At 35.9% G+C, this 19834-nt stretch overlaps 1 protein-coding gene across 2 annotated transcripts in view; it reads right to left on the bottom strand.

The window, feature by feature from the left end:
* The window catches only part of SPOCK3 (SPARC (osteonectin), cwcv and kazal like domains proteoglycan 3), a 390660-nt gene that overhangs the window by 13734 nt on the left and 357092 nt on the right, over nt 1–19834 (bottom strand). For both annotated transcript variants that reach the window (XM_084760663.1, XM_084760662.1), the window contains exon 7: nt 17807–17926. In XM_084760663.1, the coding sequence (XP_084616789.1) occupies nt 17807–17926 (120 nt within the window). The remainder of the gene's footprint in view (nt 1–17806; nt 17927–19834) is intronic.

The following is a 19834-nucleotide window of genomic DNA, read 5'->3' as shown; positions in this document are numbered from 1 at the left end:
CGTTAGAGTTAAGTTTACTTTAATCAAACACTAAAACGAGAAAATTTTTAAATAGGTAGAAGCAAAATCGGTGTTCCCACAGAGCACTGGGTCTCAGCTTGTGCCTAGTGACCTCCGTAAGGGTCATTTATCAAATATCCCGCATATCAGTTATTTACATTATAATTCATAACTAGCAACACTACAGTTATGAAGCAGCAATGGAGTACTGTTATGGTTGGCTGTCACCACAACATGCGGAACTGTATTAAAAGTTCGCAGCATTAGGAAGGTCAAGAAACAGTGCTACAAAATAAAATAAAATAATGTAAAATAAAAAGTATATACTGTTTGACTCTTTTTGCTTCTGGGTGAACTCACTCATTATGACAATGGTATATACTCACTTATACTGAGACACTAGCCCAAGGGGCAGGTCCCATGAAAATCTTCACTTACCAGGAAAGTGGGCAGGAGGGAGGACATCCTATTGGGACTTTAGGTGAGAGAAGCATGGGAGAATGGGGAAATAGAAGGATCCAGAGGGTCCTAGAAACCTGCAATAAGAACATTATGACTCACGGATCTGTGTCCAGGGGTCCTGCTAAAACTATGTCACCAGGCAAGGACAATATAGGCAGTAAACTTTGAAACCCTACCCAGATCTAGCCAATGGACAGGACATTCTCCACTGTTTTGTGGAGAGTGAGATCTGACTTTCATGCGAACTCTGGTGCCCCATTTTTGACCAGGTCTCCTTGATGGGGAGGCCTGGTGGCACTCAGAGGCAGGATAACAGGCTACCAAGAAGAGACTTGATACCCTATGAACATATACAGGGGGAGGAAGTCCCCCTCAGTCACAGTCATAGGGGAGGGGAATAAGGGGAAAATGGGAAGGAAGGAGGAATGGGAGGATACAAGGGATGGGATAACAATTGAGATGTAACAAGAATAAATTAATAAAGGAGAAAAAAAGAGAGGAAAAAAACCAAAACAAAGGTACAGTACCACAGATATGAGATAAAAATACACAAATCAGATGCAAAACACTGCAAGTGATTTCATGCTGAAAGAAAATAAACCTCCTAGCAAAACCTTTGACAAAGTGATTGGGTGCTTAAGAAACGATGAGACTATATCTTCTGAAGGAACAAAAGGAAGAAAGATTTTATGGAAAAGAGTTTGGATGATAAAAAGAGTTAGAAATGTTAATTTTCTGATATAATAAATAATAGTATGTAATATAAGAAGACATTGGATTCCCTAAAGGGAAAAAATTGAATATTTTCAGGAAGTAGCATAGAGACGTTGTTTAAAAATCTTTTAAAATTAACATCTAATGTAAATTATTAGATTCATACTATTTCTTTATAGCATATGTAAAACAAATATAGCTCAATATTAGAAAAATTAAACATTTCTTTTCTTTTATTTAATTATTTATGTGTATGCGTGTGCGTGTGCATGTGCATGTGCGTGTGTGTGTGTGCATGTGTGTGTGTGTGCGTGTGTGTGTGTAGTATGAAGTAAGTCAGAGGATAACTTGAGGCTCATTATTCCCACCTTATTGCTTGTAATCAAACTCAGGTCATCAGATGTGGAAGAAAGCTCCTTCACCCACTGACCAATCATACCATAAAAAATGTGAGTTTAAATCCTTATATTATTTATTAAATGGAAAAATATATGAAGATTTAGTGTGTGTAGTTCCCAGCATTTTGTCAACTTGTCACAAGCTAGATTTCACCACGAAGAGAATCATCAGTTGAGAAAATGCCTCTATAAGATTGCCTGGAGGCAAATCCTTAAGTCCTTGTTTTGATTAATGAGTCATACCCCAGGCCACCAGGAATAATACTACCGCTGGGAAGGTTTTCCTATGTAAGACAACGTCTGGAGTAAGCCATGGGAGCAGGCCAGTACGCAGCATACCTCCATGGCTCTGTGTCAGTTCCTGTTTCTGGATTCCTTCCTGAGTTCCTAAACTGACTTTCCTCAGTGAACTGTGACCCAAAATTTGTAAGTCGGGTGCACTCTTTCTGCCCCAAGTTGCTTTTGATCATGGTGTCTTATCATAGCAACAAAACCATAAAATAAATTATAAAATGTGGCTTTATTGCAAGAAGGTAATTCAAGTAAATAAGAAAACACAGTTCCTTGATCCAAAATAAGGCACTGTTGGTGAAAAAATGAAAAAAAGAAGAAAATTTAAAATATAAAATAAAAAATTCATAAGAGAAACGATATTATAATCAAACCATATCAGTAATTAAATGAAATATAAATAATCTAAACATATTGCTTATCAGGCAAAATCCTGCCAACTGTGATTAACAAAAGCAAGATTTAGCTTAAGAAATAATAGCTTACTAAGAGATTGAGGTAAATGCATTATGCAAACACTGATAAAAAACAGAGTGACCAGACTAATAAGTCAGCTTAAGACGTAATGAATGATGGCACCAGATGATGACAATGGGCTTAACAAGCTGACCTGATGGTTCTCAGTGTGTGAACTCTCCGTAATGAATATGCTAAATGCCTGAGACTAGATATGAGATCACTGAGCAGAAGAATAGACGGATTCACAGTTATGACTGGGGATTTTAACATTCCTCTATAAGTAACTGCTAAAAATGAGTAGGTATAAAATTAGTGACCACATACTAATCTGATAAACAATACCAGTTATCCATAGAATCAAAGCAATAGAGAAGAGAAAAATCCCAACAAAGGAGAAAAGAATGCACAAACGTTCAAGTACACATGAATCATATCCTGGGTCATAAAGATGTTAAAAAAAACATATGGAGAACTATATAAGAATATAGAAAAAAGAAAACAAAAAACAAATAAACAAAAATGAATAGAGGAAACATGTTGTGCTATAATCCAGCCACTGAAAGAAATATGAGAAAGATATTCAAATACATTGAAAAGAAAACCTAGCCAGAAAATAAACACATATTAGATGGTTTTAAATATGATAGTGTGAGACAGTAGAGAAATAAGTGTTAGAATTCTATTTCATACTAAATGAGTCTTGGACAAATTTGAATTTATATACACAAAAATTTTTGAGGAATGGGAGGCAAACAATATTATTAGAGTTAGGTTAGGTTAGTTTTTTTGTTTTGTTTTGTTTTGTTTGTTTTTGTTTTTGTTGTTGTTTTTTGTTTTGTTTTGTTTTGTTTTTGCTTTTCGAGACAGGGTTTCCCTGTGTAGCCTAGATTGTCCCCAAACTCACAGAGATCCTCCTGCCTCTCTTTTTTCATTTGTGGGGAAGTGTGTGGCTGTGTGTGGGTATACACAAATGAATCTGGTTCACTTGGAGGCCAGAGTCATCTCATCTCTCTCGAGCTGGAGTTGTAGGTGGTTGTTGGCCACCTGATGTGGTACTAGGAATTAAACTTTGGCCTTCTGCAAGAATAGCATGCACTCCTAAACACAGGATGACCATCCCAGTCCCATGGACTCAGTATATTTTTGTAAGCAAGACTCTTAGGAATACAAAATGAGATACTCAAAAAGTTAATTTTATATATATATATGTGTGTGTGTGTGTGTGTGTGTGTGTGTGTGTGTGTATGTATGTTAATTTTTTATAAATGTATTTTGCATGCAATGAGTCCTGAAACAGATATCAAATAATATGAAATACATTGAAGTAATATGGTTAAAATAGATTCTTATAATATGCAACCACAACACACTTATGGTCCTTTGAATGAGAATGGCACCCTAGACGTGTATTTCAAATGTTTGGTCCTTGTTTAATGGAGCTTTCTTAAAAGGATGAGGAGGTATGGCCCTGTTGGAGGAAGTGTCTCGCTGAGGTAAGCTCTGGAGTTCCAAAATCCAGGCCTGACCTAGTGGCTCTCTCTCTGCCTGCTGATTAGAATGGAGCTCTCAGCCGCTCTCCCAGCACCATGCCTGCCTGCCTACAGCCACACTTCCCACCATGATGATAATGTTCTCCTCCTCTAAGTAAAGGATTTCTTCTATAACTCACCTTGGTTATGGTTTCTCTTCACCACAATAGAACACTAACGAATGCAATACTGTATAAAGCATGAATTCATTTATGTAAAATAAAACAGCTTATAAAAATGCATATATTGTGCAAATCTGTATGTGGTTAGCTTTTTGCCAACCACATATTCTTTGCCACCATATATTTTACCCTATACTGAGTGAATAATTGATGTTAATGAAAGAAAACTAATTATTTTCACATAAGTTAGTGCACAGGTGAATATAAATAATCAAAAAATGTAAATATTTAATGGTAAATAAATTCTTTCTTCCTGTGATACATTGGAAATAATTTAGCCTACCAAAGTATCAAAGGGATCACCATAAAATTAACTGTAGTGTATTCATTAGCATCTAGCTCAAGGAAAAAAACCCTGGTTAACAGTCTCATTGGAGGGGGAGACCTGGTGGCACTCAGAGGAAGGACAGCAGGTTACCAAGAAGAGACTTGATACCCTATGAACATATACAGGGGGAGGTAATCCCCCTCAGGAACAGTCATAGGGGAGGGGAATAAGGGGAAAATGGGAGGGAGGGAAGAATGGGAGTATACAAAGGATGGGATAACCATTGAGATGTAACAAGAATAAATTAATATAGGAGAAAAAAGAATTCATCTCAGAAACAGGGAAAAAAACCTTTATCTATTAAAAAAAAACAAAACAGTCTCATTTAATTACAGATTAAACCTCTACAAATCACTATAGTTTTGAATTATTTTGTTTATATTTAATTTACACACTTCTCCTGCTTTTACTCTTGAATCTCAAACATTTCACAATATATAGTAATGGAATGTTCAGTGATTTTTTTTCCTGAAGTTGTACTTTGTGGTATTCATCTTTTTCATTATGACAGGGATAAGAAGACTCCCAAGTTTTTTTTTTAATTTTCATTGTCTTAGTTGCTAGGGATGATGAAAATTTGGGGGGATATTTTTTAGCCATTTTCTTCAAAATAAGTTCAGATTCTTGGTTATAAATATCCTGAAAACAATAAACTTTTAATTAGCAAGAAAGGGATTATTTAGATGTTAAGGAAGTGCTTTTGGCCTTTTTATTATAGAGACAGAGGAAGCTGAGACCAGTTCTACTCCTGAGCATGCTGATTTGGGGTAAATTCTTATATGATGAGCACATGCTGATTGCTGCCAATTTTAATAGACACTGTAAGGATAATGTACAGCCCTTTTTGCTGGTACCAGCCTACTCCCAGCCCCATGGTTGGCACCCATTTGCCTTTAAGATCAACTATATCATGAATCATGACACACAAATATACTCTTACATTTTTATTTAATTTGGGGTACCTTGTATCATGGTCAGAGGCTTGTATGTTTGTGATGGGGAAATAAACTATTTTTAAAGTTAAAAAAAAAAACCCACACAATTCTATTGATGAAGTTTCACTCAGCCAGTGGATAGAAATCTACTTCTTGTGGATTCCAACTTCCTGGTGGTGACAGTACTTCCCCTTTGCGGTAGGAAGTGTTCCTATGAATCAGAATCTACCCACAGTTTACTGTGCTGCAAAGCCAATAGAATCATTTCTCAAGGAATAATGGGATGTAATGGGTTTATTGCATTAAATAAATTACATGCATATTCATTTTATAATTATATGTTAAATACATAGGATAACAATATTTAAATATTAAATGTTGTTTGTTCAAAATTTCAATATTACTACTTTAGGACAATACCTTAGTAGTAGTGCTAGGATACATAATTAAATTTCATTATAGAGAAAGTTACAATGCTTTCCTTATAAAAGAAGAAACTGCCAGATGTCTCAATAATTAGAAACACCAAAATAAGCAATGATCTGGTTGTTTTATTTTATTACTTGAAATGAGGAAAGAAAATTTATCTTCTAACTTTAGATCTTTGTTTTCAATATATGAAGTTCCCTGTTATACCTAGAAGGCTCCTAGTTCATTAAAATGGGACATTATTTTTAATCCATCTGATGCCAAATTCAATCTCCCTCTTAATGTGAGGACAGCATGACACAAAGTGAGCAATATCTCGGCAAGAAATTAGAATGTCTTCCTATACCCTGGGGGTTGAAGTAATTCCATCATTTTCTCTCACTGTGAAGAACATTTGGAGTCTAAGAAGCAATATAAGACATCATCCGAATCAGAGAGTCAGACTGCTCATCTGAGGATTTTGCATATGATGTTCATCTTTACCATGCTTTGTAAGTTGATAAAAGGGAAATTGACAGTATACTCCTGTCATAGTACTAAACAAACTCCATTAAAACCCATTTTAAAACATTCCCAGCACAGTTCTTCTGCTACTAGTATTTTTCTAATTTAAAGAATAAAAGCAAATTTTGGCATGTAAATTAAACACACAAATTACAAAAAAAAAAACCTCAAAAACTAATATTAAACTGATAAAAATAACACAATAAAAAAGTGAGAAATTTTATTTCCTTAAGCTGACAATCACAAATCCATGAAAGTGTTTTTAGTATCCCATTGCCCTTCCATGAGTATTAATTTTCAGTGAATGTGCTAAGAGATATTCAAGATATCTCTCTCTATATATATATATATTATATAATTTCTAATGCATTTCTCTAATATGAAAATTTTAATAAAGATCTTTTAGAAGCTTATCAATTTGCTCCATATCCTTAAAAAAGCTATGAAATTACTGGCAGTTGATTCACTTAAACCAATATTTATAATAATCAGTTCAAACAAAGTGTTTCTTTATTGGCTTATAATCCTTATGTAAAGGCTTTGATATGAGTTGGTCAACAAAAATATCAGATTAGTTTTGTCATGATGAAAAAAAATCTGCTATTATTTGTTTCAAAGTTATATCATAAAAATGAGATGTGTAACTCATGTAAACACACTCAACAATGTTGACTGATAGTGAGTCAAGCAACCAAGCAACTTCCCCATTCTTCATGCAACCACATTGCATATTCAAAATTTCTTCTCATCAGAAGGAACCCAGTATCCTCACAATTCAGTTCACATTGTGGCCACAATAAAGAGTCAGTGAAATAAACACAGATAGGCAGATCCTGTATCTTTCCTTTGCAAATTCTGTTCAGATCCTTGGTCAATGGGATGGCGCTCTCCACATCCGGGATAGAACTTTCTTTCTTCCTTAAGTATCTCTGGAAATGCTCCCAGAGAGTGTATTTCACAGATAGTTTTATACCAAGGCTAATTTATAATAAAGATTAACCACAAGTTCACTCCCTTTCACCTTCATAGCCAAACACATAGATACCTTTTTAAAAATTAATTAATTTATTCACTTTACATCCTGGTCATAAACCTATCACTCCTCACCTCCCAGTCCCACCCACCCTCTTTCCTTATCCCCCATCTTCCTCTCCTATTCCTCAGAAATAGGGAGCCCCATTTCCAATTCACCCCAGCTCACCAAATTACATCAGGACTGAGCATGTCCTCTTCCCATGCGGCCTGGCTAGGTAGTACCACCAGGGGAAGCGATCAAAAAACAGGCAACGAAGTTTATGTCAGAGAAAATGCCCACTCCCCTTATTAGAGGACCCACGTGAAGCCTGAGCTGATTATCAGCCACATATTTGTAGGGGGCCTAGTTCCATTCCACCTATGGCCCTTGGGTGATGCTTCAATTGTATAGCAAGCCCCTCTGCATCTTGGTTAGTTGGCTCTGTTGGTCTTCTTGTGGAGCTCCTGTGTACACCTCATCCTTTTTTTTTTTTCACCCTACCTTTTTACAAGACTCCCTATGCATTGCCAAATGGTAATTCTCAGCATCTGTTTTGGTGGAGTCCCTCAGAGGACAACTCTACCAGGATCCTATCTGCAAATATAGCAGAGTATCCTCAATAGTGTCAGGGATTGGCTCTCTCCCATGGGGTGGGTATTGGGTTGAGTTTTTGTGCGTGAGTTATCTAGTAAGAGGGTGACCTCTACCGTCTCTATGACCCCTGCTACTATGGATCTCTGCTAGAGTCTTCTTTATATCCTTCTAGGAGCCTACCCTGACTTAGGTCTCCAGCTTTTCACAGAGATGTTCCTGCAGACCACAGTTTCTCTTTTCTTCACAGGTCTTCCATCCTCCTCCCCCTATTTGCCCCAGGTCTGATCTCTACCATCTTATCTCTCTGTGCTCCCTCTCTTACTTTGTTCCCTCTCTTCATCCACTATCTCTGTCTGTTCTACTTCCCCCTGTGGGTGAGTTTTAAGCTTCCTCCCTTGGATCCTCCTTGTTACTTATGTTCTTTGGATCTGTACACTGTAGTATCCTTATCTTGTACTACATGGATAAAATTTACTTATAAGTGAGAATATACCATGTTTATCTTTCTGGGTCTCGATTACCACACAAGATGATCTTTTCTAGTTTCATTCATTTGCCTGCAAATTTCATGATGTCTTTGTTTTTAAGAGCTGAGCAGTATTCCATTGTTTAAAATGTGCCAGTTTTATTTTTTTTTTTAATCTGTTCTTCAGTCCAGGGATATCTAGGTTGTTTCCAGATTCTGGCTATCAGGAAAAAAGCTGCTATGAACATAGGTAAGCATATGACCTTGTTATATTGCAGACCATTATTTGGATATATACCCAGGAGTAGTATAGCTGGATTTTGAGTAGAGCTATTCCCAATTTTTTGAGAAAGTGCCAGATTGATTTGCATAGTGGTTGTACAAGTTTGCACTCTCACCAGCAATGGAGGACAGTTTCCCTTTCACCACATCTTTATCAGCATGTGCTGTCACTTGAGTTTTTGATCCTAGCCATTCTGACAGGTTAAGGTCAAATCTTAGAGTCATTTTTGCCTGCATTTCCCTGATGAGTAAGGACTCTGAGCATTTCTTTAAGTGCTTCTCAGCTATTCCAGATTCTTCTATTGAGAATTCTCTGTTTAGTTCTGTGCACCATTTTTAAATTGGGTTATTTTGTTTGTTCTTGCTTAAGTTATTGAGTTCTTTATATATTTCAGATATTGGACCTTTGTCAGATGTAAGATAGGTGAAGATCTTTTCCCAATCAGTGGACTGTCAGTTTGTCCCATCGACAGTGTCTTTTGTCTTACAGAAACTTTTCAGTTTCATGAGGTCTCATTTATAAATCGTTGATCTTAGACCCTGAATTGGTGGTCTTGTGTTCAGGAAGTTGTCCTTTTTGCCAATAATTTTGAGGCTCTTCCTCGCTTTCCCTGCTAATGGATTTAGTGTATCTGGTGTTCTGTTGGGGTATTTGATCTATTTGGACTTGAGTTTTGTGCAGGATGATAAATATGGATCTATTTGCATTTTTCTACATGTAGACATCCAGTTAGATCAGCACCCTTTGTTGAAAATGCTGTCTATATTACATTGTATGGTTTTAGCTCTCTTGTCAAAAACCAAGTGTCTGTAAGTGTGTGGGTTTACTTATGGGTCTTCCATTTGATTTCATTGATCAATCAGTCTGTTTCTATTCTAGTACCATGCAGATTTTATTACTATTGCTTTGTAATATAGCTTGGATTCAGGGATGGAGATATCTTCAGAAGTTCTTTTATTGTATAGGATTGTCTTAGTGGTAGACCACTTTTAAATGATAAAATCAGTCTGCTCAAAGTCCACATATTTATTATCAGTCTCAAATCTATTCAATAGTTCACAGTCTGCAGTCAATACCTGGACTCAAAACTAACTCTTAACTATGCATTAATGTACATTTGCATGCATCTAACATATAAAGAAACAGGACTGGCAATACTGTTCTAAAATGAATAACAGGGAGCGAGACTGCTTATGACAGGAATTCTGGTGCTGGTGAATTGATCACTACCCCTTAGAAGCATCTTCAATAAAGAATAGTGGTCACCTCCATATAATGGCTTCTCAGGGTCTCCTTCTACGGACCGTGTAACTCAACTTTTGGCTTCAGCTTTTTGGAGCATAATTGCAGGGCCACACTTCCTCAAAACTCTTTAAATGTTATGTGTTTTTCATAGTCAACACCATGTAGATAATGCATACAAGTTCTCCTAAGTGCTCAGTATGTAGTCTGATTACCTCTCATCAGAACTATACTGGTCTGAACAACTTGGAAACCGGTCCTCCGAAAACATTTCACTGTGTGGTCATTTTCAAGAAGTCAACTTGTTCCACAATATTCTCAATTCAGGCTCTCTTCTTGATAATGAATATGCCTTTCACCACGTGACGCCTTTAACAGGTTTCATCCTAGGTGACCATTCCCGTGCAATCAGTGAGAAGCACAAGGTCTGTCTTCAGTGGCACCGATTTCTTTAGAAGGTACAACTGATTTTTTTTTGCACCTATCTTGTCTGAGATTTTAGACTTGTTCATGCTTTTATTGTCAATCAGATTGTATGCTTTCAATATGTGTCTGCCCTCTTAATAACCATGCCACACCCTGTCTGTTGTGATATGTTGACATTGCCTCCAATGAAAAATATTACATTATTTTTTTTTTTAATTCTAACCATTCAAAGTGTCACAGTATGACCAGAAAGTAGCCCAGTGCTCCAATAGGATCCAACTTGAGCAATGTCTAAATGAGATGAAGACATGTCTGAATGTAAAATTATAAATATTAAGACAAATAGTATTTTTAAATTATTCTTCCTTGTTTAGTCAGTAAGCCAGACATTTCAGCTCTTTCTTGCGTATTTGTCCCACAACTAATAGAAATAAATAGAGACATTTATTGGAAAGAAAAGAATGAAGTTCTTCAGTTTATTATTTTAATTCCTACCTAATAATATCTACTTGTGTTCAATAAATTGCTATTTATCAAAAATAATTTCATGGGAATCAATTTAAAACAGCAGATTAAAAAAAATAATGGTAAGAAAGCACTTTCGTTTTCCACACTGTGCTTCAGGTCAAGCCATAGTCACAATTTCCTCAGAAATATATGTATTGGAATCTATCAACATATAAAGTAAGGTTTGTACCGTGATTTCTCTCCCAGCTTTGATAATGAAATGCTTTTTCACATATATTTTAGCTGTGTCATTAGGTTTCAATGTGAAGATGATATTAGCAAATTAGATAAAAATCTCCTTAAGAAGCCAGTATTGTAAATAAGAACATATTTTATATAAATTATATTATATGAAGTATATATTATATAAATTACATCTTACAATTTTTTTCAAAATTAAAAATAAAGTTATTACTTTCAAATTTTCATATGAATAATAACTCAGAGGTTTTAGAAATACACTTTTTATAACTGAAATCAGTGCTGGCAGAAGAGACTAGTTTAATATTATTTAATTACAAACAGCTATAGGTTTAGAATGAACAGCATAGAGGGTTAAGTGTATATTGTGGCTGATTTGAGATTTATTTAAAAAGAATACTTAAAAATACTGATTAAATTCATCCAAATTAAATTTACTAGATATTTATGTCTATATAACTGTTATCCAAATGAATGATACAATTTATTCCAACAATAACTAAATTTATGAAGCTAGCATCAAATAACTTATAAGATCTCTATTAAGTTGAAATGATATTCCTATGCTAGCTAGCCAAATAGCAGCTATTTCTTAATTGACAAAAATACAAAAGGAAGCATTTAAATATACATATTTTACCTCTTTTTTATGGCAAGAGAAATGTGCATTTTGGTGCTGTGAATAAAAATGTTTACTTCACCACATTAAAGAGACTTACTACAAAGAAACATATGGCTATAAAAGTATGAAACATATAGTCACAAAATCGACTGAAATTGCTGATGCCTAATACTTTATAATTATCCACCTCATATGTCCTCTATAAAATAAAAATATACTAAAATTAAATTTTTATGTAAGTATGACTCTTAGAGAAAAGTAACTCTATATAAGATATGTAAGACATTATTTTTGCTAAAAATCATTTGTCCTAACATAAAACTGCATCCTACTACAAAATGAATGAGGTAAAATTAAAATATACAAAGATTAGAAAAGGTTCATGACTGAGGGCAAGCTCCTGGTACTTTATATGATCAATAGGCTATCTATCAATTCTCATCTTGGTAGCCTGCTTATCATTTATCTGAGTGCCACTAGGCCTCCCCACAATGGAGCTGTGGTCAAATATGGGGCACCAGTGTTCATGTCAGAGTCAACCTCCACTCCAGACATAACTGTGGAGAATGACGTGTCCATTGGCTAGATCTGAGTAGGGGTTCAATGTTTACTGCATGTATTGTCCTTAGTTGATGCAGTAGTTTGAGCAGACCTGCCTGGGTCCAGATCTATCTACCTGTCATGATGTTCTTCTTGTATGTTTTTTGGACCCTCTGGGTTCTTCTATTTTCCCATCCTACCATACTTCTCTCAGATCTCAACAAGATGACCTCACATCTATCCCAATCTCTCCTGGTAAGTAAAGACTTTCATAGACATCCCTTTTAGGCTAGTGTCCAATTATAAGTGAGTATATACCATGTGTGTCTTTCTGCTTCTGGGTTAACTCACTCAGATGATCATTTCTAGTTCAATCTATTTTTCCACAAATTTTGGGATTTCTTTGGTTTTGGTAGCTGAGTAGTATTCCATAGTGTAAATGTACCACAGTTTCTTTATCCATTCTTCAACTGAGGGACATTTAGGATTTTTCCATGTTCTGGCTATTATGAATAAGGCTTCTATGAACATGGTTGAGCATATGTCCTTGTGTGGAGCATCTTCTGGGTATATTCCAAGGAGTGGAATAGCTGGGTCTTGAGGAAGCCCTATTCCCAGTTTCAGAGAAAGCACCAGATAGATTTCCAAAGTGGCTGTACTAGTTTGCACTCCCACTAGCAATGTAGGAGTGTTCCTCTCTCCCCACATCCTCGCCAGTATGTGGTGTCACTTGAGTTTTTGATTTTAGCCATTCTGATGGTTGTAAGATGGAATCTCAGAGTTGTTTTGATTTGCATTTCTCTGAAGGGTAAGGATATTGAACATTTCTATAAGTTTTTCTCAGCCATTCAATATTCCTTTGTTGAGAATTCTCTGAGCCCCATTTCTTAATTGGGTTGTTAGGCTTTGTGCTGTTTAATTTATATATTTTGGATATTAGACCTTTGTCAGATGTAGAGTTGGTGAAGATCTTTTCCCAGTTTGTAGGCTGTTGCTTTGTTCTCTTGACAGTGTCTCCTGCCTTACAGAAGCTTCTCAGCCTCATGAGGTCCCATTTATTAATTGTTGACATTAAGGCCTGGGCTGTTGGTATTCTGTTCAGGAAGTTGTCTCCTGTGCCAATGTTTTCCAGGCCCTTCCCCACTTTTTCTTATAACAGACTTAGTGTCTCTGGTTTTATGTTGAGGTCTTTACTCCACTTTGATTTAAGTTTTGTGCATGGTGACAAATATGGGTCCAGTTGCATTTTTTTTTACACATTGACATCCAGTTAGACCCTCACTATTTGTTGAAGATGCCATCCTTTTTCCATTTAATAGATTTGGCTTCTTTGTCAAAAATCAAGTGACCAAATGTGTGTGGATTCTCATCTGAGTTCAATTAGATTCCATTGAGCAACCAGCCTATTAGCTGTGGTAGTACCATGCTGTGCTCTACATTAGAGCTAGAAATCAGGTATGGAGACTCCTCTGGAGGATCTTTTATTATACAGGATTGTTTTAGATATTCTGGGTTTTTGTGTTTGCATATGAAGTTGAGAATTGATATTTCAATGTCTTTTAAAAATTGTGTAGGTATTTTGATAGGGATTGCATTGAATCTGTAAAATTGCTTTTGGTAAGATGGCTGTTTTTACTATGTTAATTTTCCCTTTTTTTTAAATGCTCACAGTCATTCTTTATTGAGGAAATGAAAGTTACAAACATTGGGTGTGTGTTCCATCACACACCTGTTCCATCTGCTAAAACTGACAAAACTGACTATGTCAAAGGTTGGCAAGAACGTGGTCCAACTGGAATAACAAGGGAGATCATTCCATCATCTGATGTCATCTTCAATCTCCTTCTTTAGAGATTTGAAGTTTTTTTCAAACAAGTCCTTTACTTGCTTGGTTTGAATTACTCCTAGATATTTTCTATTGTTTGTGGCTCTTGTGAAGTGTGTAATTTTCCTCATTTCTTCTTCTACATGATTGTCATTTGTATATAGAATGGCTACTGACTTTTTTGAATCTAGACCTTTTGTTGAAGGTGTTTATCAGCTGTAGGAGTTCTCCATTGGAATTTTGGGGGTCACTTATGTACACTATCTTATCATCTGCAAATAAGGATAATTCAACTTCCTCCTTTCCCATCGGGTTCCCTTTGATCTTCTTTCATTGTGTATTTGCTCTGGCTATAACTCCAAGATCTATATTGAAGAGATATGGAGAAAGTGGGCAGCCTTGATTGGTCCCCTATTTCGGAGCAATTTCCTTGAGTATCTCTCCATTTAATTTGATGTTGGCTATTGGATTTCTCTATATAGCTGTATTACATTTAGATATGTGTCTTGTATCCCTGATCTCCCTGAAACTTTAAACATGAATGGGTGTTGGATTTTCTCAAATTCTTTCTCTGCATCTAAGGAAATGATCGTGTGGTTTTTCCTTTCAGTTTGTTTATATGGAGGATTACACTGATGGATTTCCATATATTAAACCATCCTTGCATGCCTGGAATGAAGCCTACCTGGTCATGGTGAATTATATCTTTGATATGTTCTTGTGTTTGTTTTGTGAGTATTTTATTGAGTATTTTTGCATCAATGTACATAAGAGAAATTGGTCTGACATTCTGTTTTTTTGTTTTGTTTTTTTTTGTTTTTTGGTTTTTTTGTTTGTTTGTTTTTGGTTAGGTCTTTGTCATGTTTAGGTATCATAGAATGAATTTGGTAATGTTCCATCCATTTTTATCTTTTGGAGTAGCTTGAAGTATACTCATATTAGCTCTTCTTTGAAGGTCTGGTAGAATTTTGTGCTGAAACCATCTGGCCTTGGGTTTTGTTGTTGTTGCTGTTGCTGTTGTTGGGAGACTATCAATGTTTACTTCTATTTCTATAGAAGAAGTAGGGCTATTAATTTGTTTATCTGACCTTGATTCAATTTTGGCAAGTGGAATCGATCAAGAAAATTGTCCACTTCCCTTAGATGGTCAAATTTTGTGCATATATGCCTTTAAAGTAGGATCTTATGATTATTTGTATTTCTTCCGTATCTGTTGTTATTTCTCGCTTTTCATTTCTGATTTTCTTGATTTGGGTAGTGTCTCTCTGCCTTTTAGTTAATTTGGCTAATGATTTATCTATCTTGTTGATTTTCTCAAAGAATCAGCTCTTGGTTTTGTTGATTCTTTAAATTGTTCTCTTTTTTTCTAATTTATTGATTTCAGCTTCGTCTTTGATTATTCCCAGATGTCTACTCCTCCTGGGTGTTTATGCTTCCTTTTTCTAGGGACTCCAGATAGCCTAAGTTCTGTAGAGGAAGTTGTCTCCTGTGCCAATGAGTCCCAGGCTCTTCCTTAATTTTTCTTGTAAATGATTTAGTGTCTCTGGTTTTATGTTGAGTTCTTTAATCCACTGGACTTGAATTTTGTGCATTGTGGTAAATAAGGGCCTACTTGCATTTTTCTACATGTAGACATCCTCTTAGAACAGTACCATTTTTTAAGATGCTATCTTTTTCCCTTATAAGTAATTATTAAAACAACCATAATGCATGAATTTTGCTCACTGTGATATTAAAATATCTAAATCGATCCAAGTCCTTTGGTCTTTAAATTTCTAAATGCATATACTTTAGTATACCATGAAAAGTAGTAATTCAGTGTTTAAATGGATTAATTTTACAAAAGGGATGGAAAGATTAAAAGGAGATTGTTTAGGCCTTGGTACCTCCTGCTGTTATTCCAGCATGTTGGAAAGAGAAAAATGGGTGATGTAATTCAAAAAGCAAGATAAACAAACAGGAGACATAAATCTGCTGTTTCTTGAATTAAGGATAGTAGATAGATAAGGATAGAATTAAGGGGTCATCAAGGGGATGTGTAAAGATTCAGAGTGATGAAGAAACTTTACAGGTCTGTGCAGCTTTGGCCTTTGCTTTGCAAAAGGAACATTACTTGCAAATGGACTTATGTTAACTTCTCAAGTAAGTCTCCTCATACCTCCATTCCTTCACTTTCTTTGGCAACAGCACTCAACCTTTAGGAACTGTCTGTAACTCAATGACAATATTCACAGAGTCTCATGATATTTCTTGATATAAAAAGGTTGAAAAGAATACACTACATTTGAAACTGGATAATTAACCAGGCACCATGTTGAGTGCTCCTAATTCTCTTTTGGTGTACCTCCACACTTATGGAGATTCTGATGTGACCTGGAATCTTTGAAAGTACACTCTATTTAAGAATATGTACTCAGAAGACAGCTGTGGTTATGCATACTTGTAAAAAAGTCACTGTGTGATGGTCTGGAAGGACCATCTTCCCCTGAGACTTTCTACTCAGAATGGAGAATAGATGTACTATGAAAAAATTCAGACTGAAAGACAGAAAACTACTTATACTGACCAAACATTACAATATATACACAGATAAATACTAGAAATCCTCCTGTGGTGCTGGTAAATACTGTAATTTATTTCTGAATTTCATAAGAAGAAATGTATGCATGTTCACCCAGTCAAACAATTATGTTACTGGGTGACTTTAATTTTTCACATGTATTAAATCATCTCAGAAAATAAGAGTCATAAGATTGGAACTGCGGGAAAAATCACTTAATTAGAGGAAATTAAGAAGATTTGTAAGCTAAGCTACAGAACTCATACTGTTACCTCGTCCATTTTTTCCTTCCCCTTAAAAAAAAATTTCTGATCTATTAAATATTCAGCCATGTTTCAGTATCATTTCTAAATTCATTAAATAAAAATAAATTTCATGTAAATGAAATATAAGATCATTCATAGCAACACCACTTTCCTATTTGCAAATTTCATATATTTATAAGCATAAAGATATGTTTTCCTATATGAGAGCCAAAGTTGTGTTCTAAGATATAAATAATGTCCCTAAGAAGTTCATAAAACAAAGCACCTCTAACCTGTAATCTCCTTGCCCAAATACAGATACTCCCTTAAATACTGGAGGCTATTGTTTATGGAAGATAATAAGCCATGTGATTTTACCCCCTTAAACATGATTTTTTGACATAACTGTACCAGATATGCTCAATCACAAGTAGGTGGGAGGAACATAGGCAGGAAGTACTTCAAGATTCATCCTTATCTGTGATTAGACCTAATGAAAGATATAGCAGCCTATGGGATTGTCTTTATAAGGCTCTGCAAAATGTGACTCCTGTGACTTGTCACCATTTTCTGGTAACCATAGAATGGACCTGGAAAGAGTCCATCATCTGTAATTTGTAGCTTACAGTGTTTGGCTTAGAAAGTGTGGTAATGGTCTTATTCTCAACTGGAGGGTTTAATTACTGGTACAGAGGCTAAAACCCATGCTAGCCATGCACTGTATGTGAAACTGACCTTTAAGGGTCTAATATAGCAACTTCGCACAGGACCAAAGTCAGCTTACCATCCATCCAAGTAAGTTGGTTTCTGAATTCTATGTCTTAATTACTACAAAACCCTTATGTCTGTATCCTTTTATTTATAGAGCATTGGAATTCCTATCTTTTTATTCCTTCTTCTTTTCTTAATTTTTAAATAGTATCCTACTATGTAGCCCATGGGTCCTTAAAGTCATCAAGGTAAAGAATCCATGTTGACAAGTGTGTTTATTGTGACACATAGGTCACCATCTGCAAGGTAATAACTTTATTCAATTTTAAACATCTTACTGCTTCTCTCAGGCCTCAGCAGCACTTTTGTCTTCTTGTTTTGGATTCCACTCTCATGAAGGGCCTTGAACCAGTCACGCAGTCTGTTGGCCACTTCTCTGAAGTCCAGGTCACTGCATGCTAAAGATAGGGAAATAATTTGGGTGTTTAATAACAATAAGCATTCAGTGTGATATCTGATACTTTCTTCTTTAAGGGCTACCCTTCCAAGTTTGCATTGTAGACTAGAGTTGTTTCTCAGCCCTTAAAGGGTACTACTTCATCTTCCTCTGTAGGCATTCTTTCCAGCCACACACTTGGGTGACAAAACACTCCATCTAGGTGAAGAAACATGGCCCTTCATAACATCAAGCCAAGCCTCCCTTTCTTTCTACAGCTCCTTTTTAATTAATCCAACATGTGGCACTGGATGCCTGGGAAGCATCAGGAACCTCTCGTCCCTAGCAGACAGCTCTAAGACTTTCCTTTAGGATGTGATGGCCCTTCAGGGCCACCAACTTCTTTCAATTATTCTTTTTGTTTTCACTTTATGTTTCTGGCCTTTTACTGCACCTTACTTTCTTGCCCTGACAGTCAAACTTAGGTGGGAGGCCACTCTATAGTCACACTCATGCAACAGCAAATTGCCAGAACAAGGAAAACCAGTAGGTCTACTTCACAGTTGCCCTAGTTAGATGCAGGAGCTTACTTCTGCAAGTCCTTACAGTCAGAGGCACTGCAGACTTTGCACTGGCTACGATACTACACATTCAGCTGAAAGCTCTCAAAAATCTTTGTCAGAGATCCTTAGTTCTAGAATTGTCCCATTCAGGTGGGGACAACCATTTATTAACTCATGTGTTTGGTCATTTTAACACTAAGACAATGCTCTAAACGGGGTGGTCAAAGATTCCAAGAGCTTTACCAAAAACAAAAACAAAAACAAAAAACAAAACAAAACAAAACAAAACAAAAAAACCCCAAAAACCAAAAACCAAAAGAAAACAACAACAACAACAAAAAAACTGCGACAACTTTTCACTGGCTTGCAAATCTTAGGTCTGTGGTTCACTGGAGCTCCATAATTGAAATGGCCACTGCTGACTCATATTTTCAATTTTAATATCTAACCCAGTGGTTCTCAACCTTGTTGATACTAATAGGCTTTTAATACAGTTCCTCATATAGTGGTGATCCCTCAACCATAAAAATATTCCATTGCTACTTCATAACTTTGATTTCGCTACTGCTATGAATGATAAGGTAAATACCTGATATCTAATGTGTAATCCCTGTGAAAAGGTCACTGGACCCTTCCTCCCACTTCCAGAAGGGTTGCAACCCACAGGTTGAGACCCACTGGTCTAAACATTTAAATAACTCCATAAGACTGAATGGAAGCTTAGTCTGTGGACCTTTCCCCCATACAACTCGAAGTTCACTTTAATCTGTCTCAAGACTCTGGCTTAGAACTTTGCTTAGCGCAACAATATTTGCTACTTCAGCTGGGCCTCCAAGCTTGTATCTTAGCAATTGTTCCTAAGTGAGATAGCATAGAAGTCTTTGCTTAATGCTTTCTTTGTCTTGTTCTTTTGACTACTTATGTTTATGCTTCCGTCCAAACCTGGAAAATCCTGCTTGTACCTTTACCAGCTAAGAGGCAAAAGCATTTCAGGTTGTCTGCTCCTATTGGCAGAGACACACAAACTGGTTATGTCTATGTAGATCACTGGATTCAGTCTTATACAGATTCAAATGTCATTGAAGCATAGATAATATTGAAAAAAATTGTTTTATGATGGTTATCATGATTTACAAATTATGCCTCTAAACAACCAATTTGTTTTTCAAGTAAAGTTTTGCTAAGAAACAGGCTTACCACTGTCAGTCTGTGGTGCCAGAGATTTATCCATAAATAAAAGAAATAAAAAGTTGGTTTTAGCCTTCTTTGTTAATTCAGTCTGTGTTACTTGTAAATTATTTGTGACAGATTTGACATGACTGACTGCTCTGTACTTACATATGTTGGTTGAGTGTATGGAATGAACA

Source organism: Acomys minous (assembly GCF_964271855.1).
Source record: "Acomys minous genome assembly, chromosome: 15".
Taxonomy (NCBI): domain Eukaryota; kingdom Metazoa; phylum Chordata; class Mammalia; order Rodentia; family Muridae; genus Acomys; species Acomys minous.
This window is presented reverse-complemented; position numbering and strand designations above follow the sequence as displayed.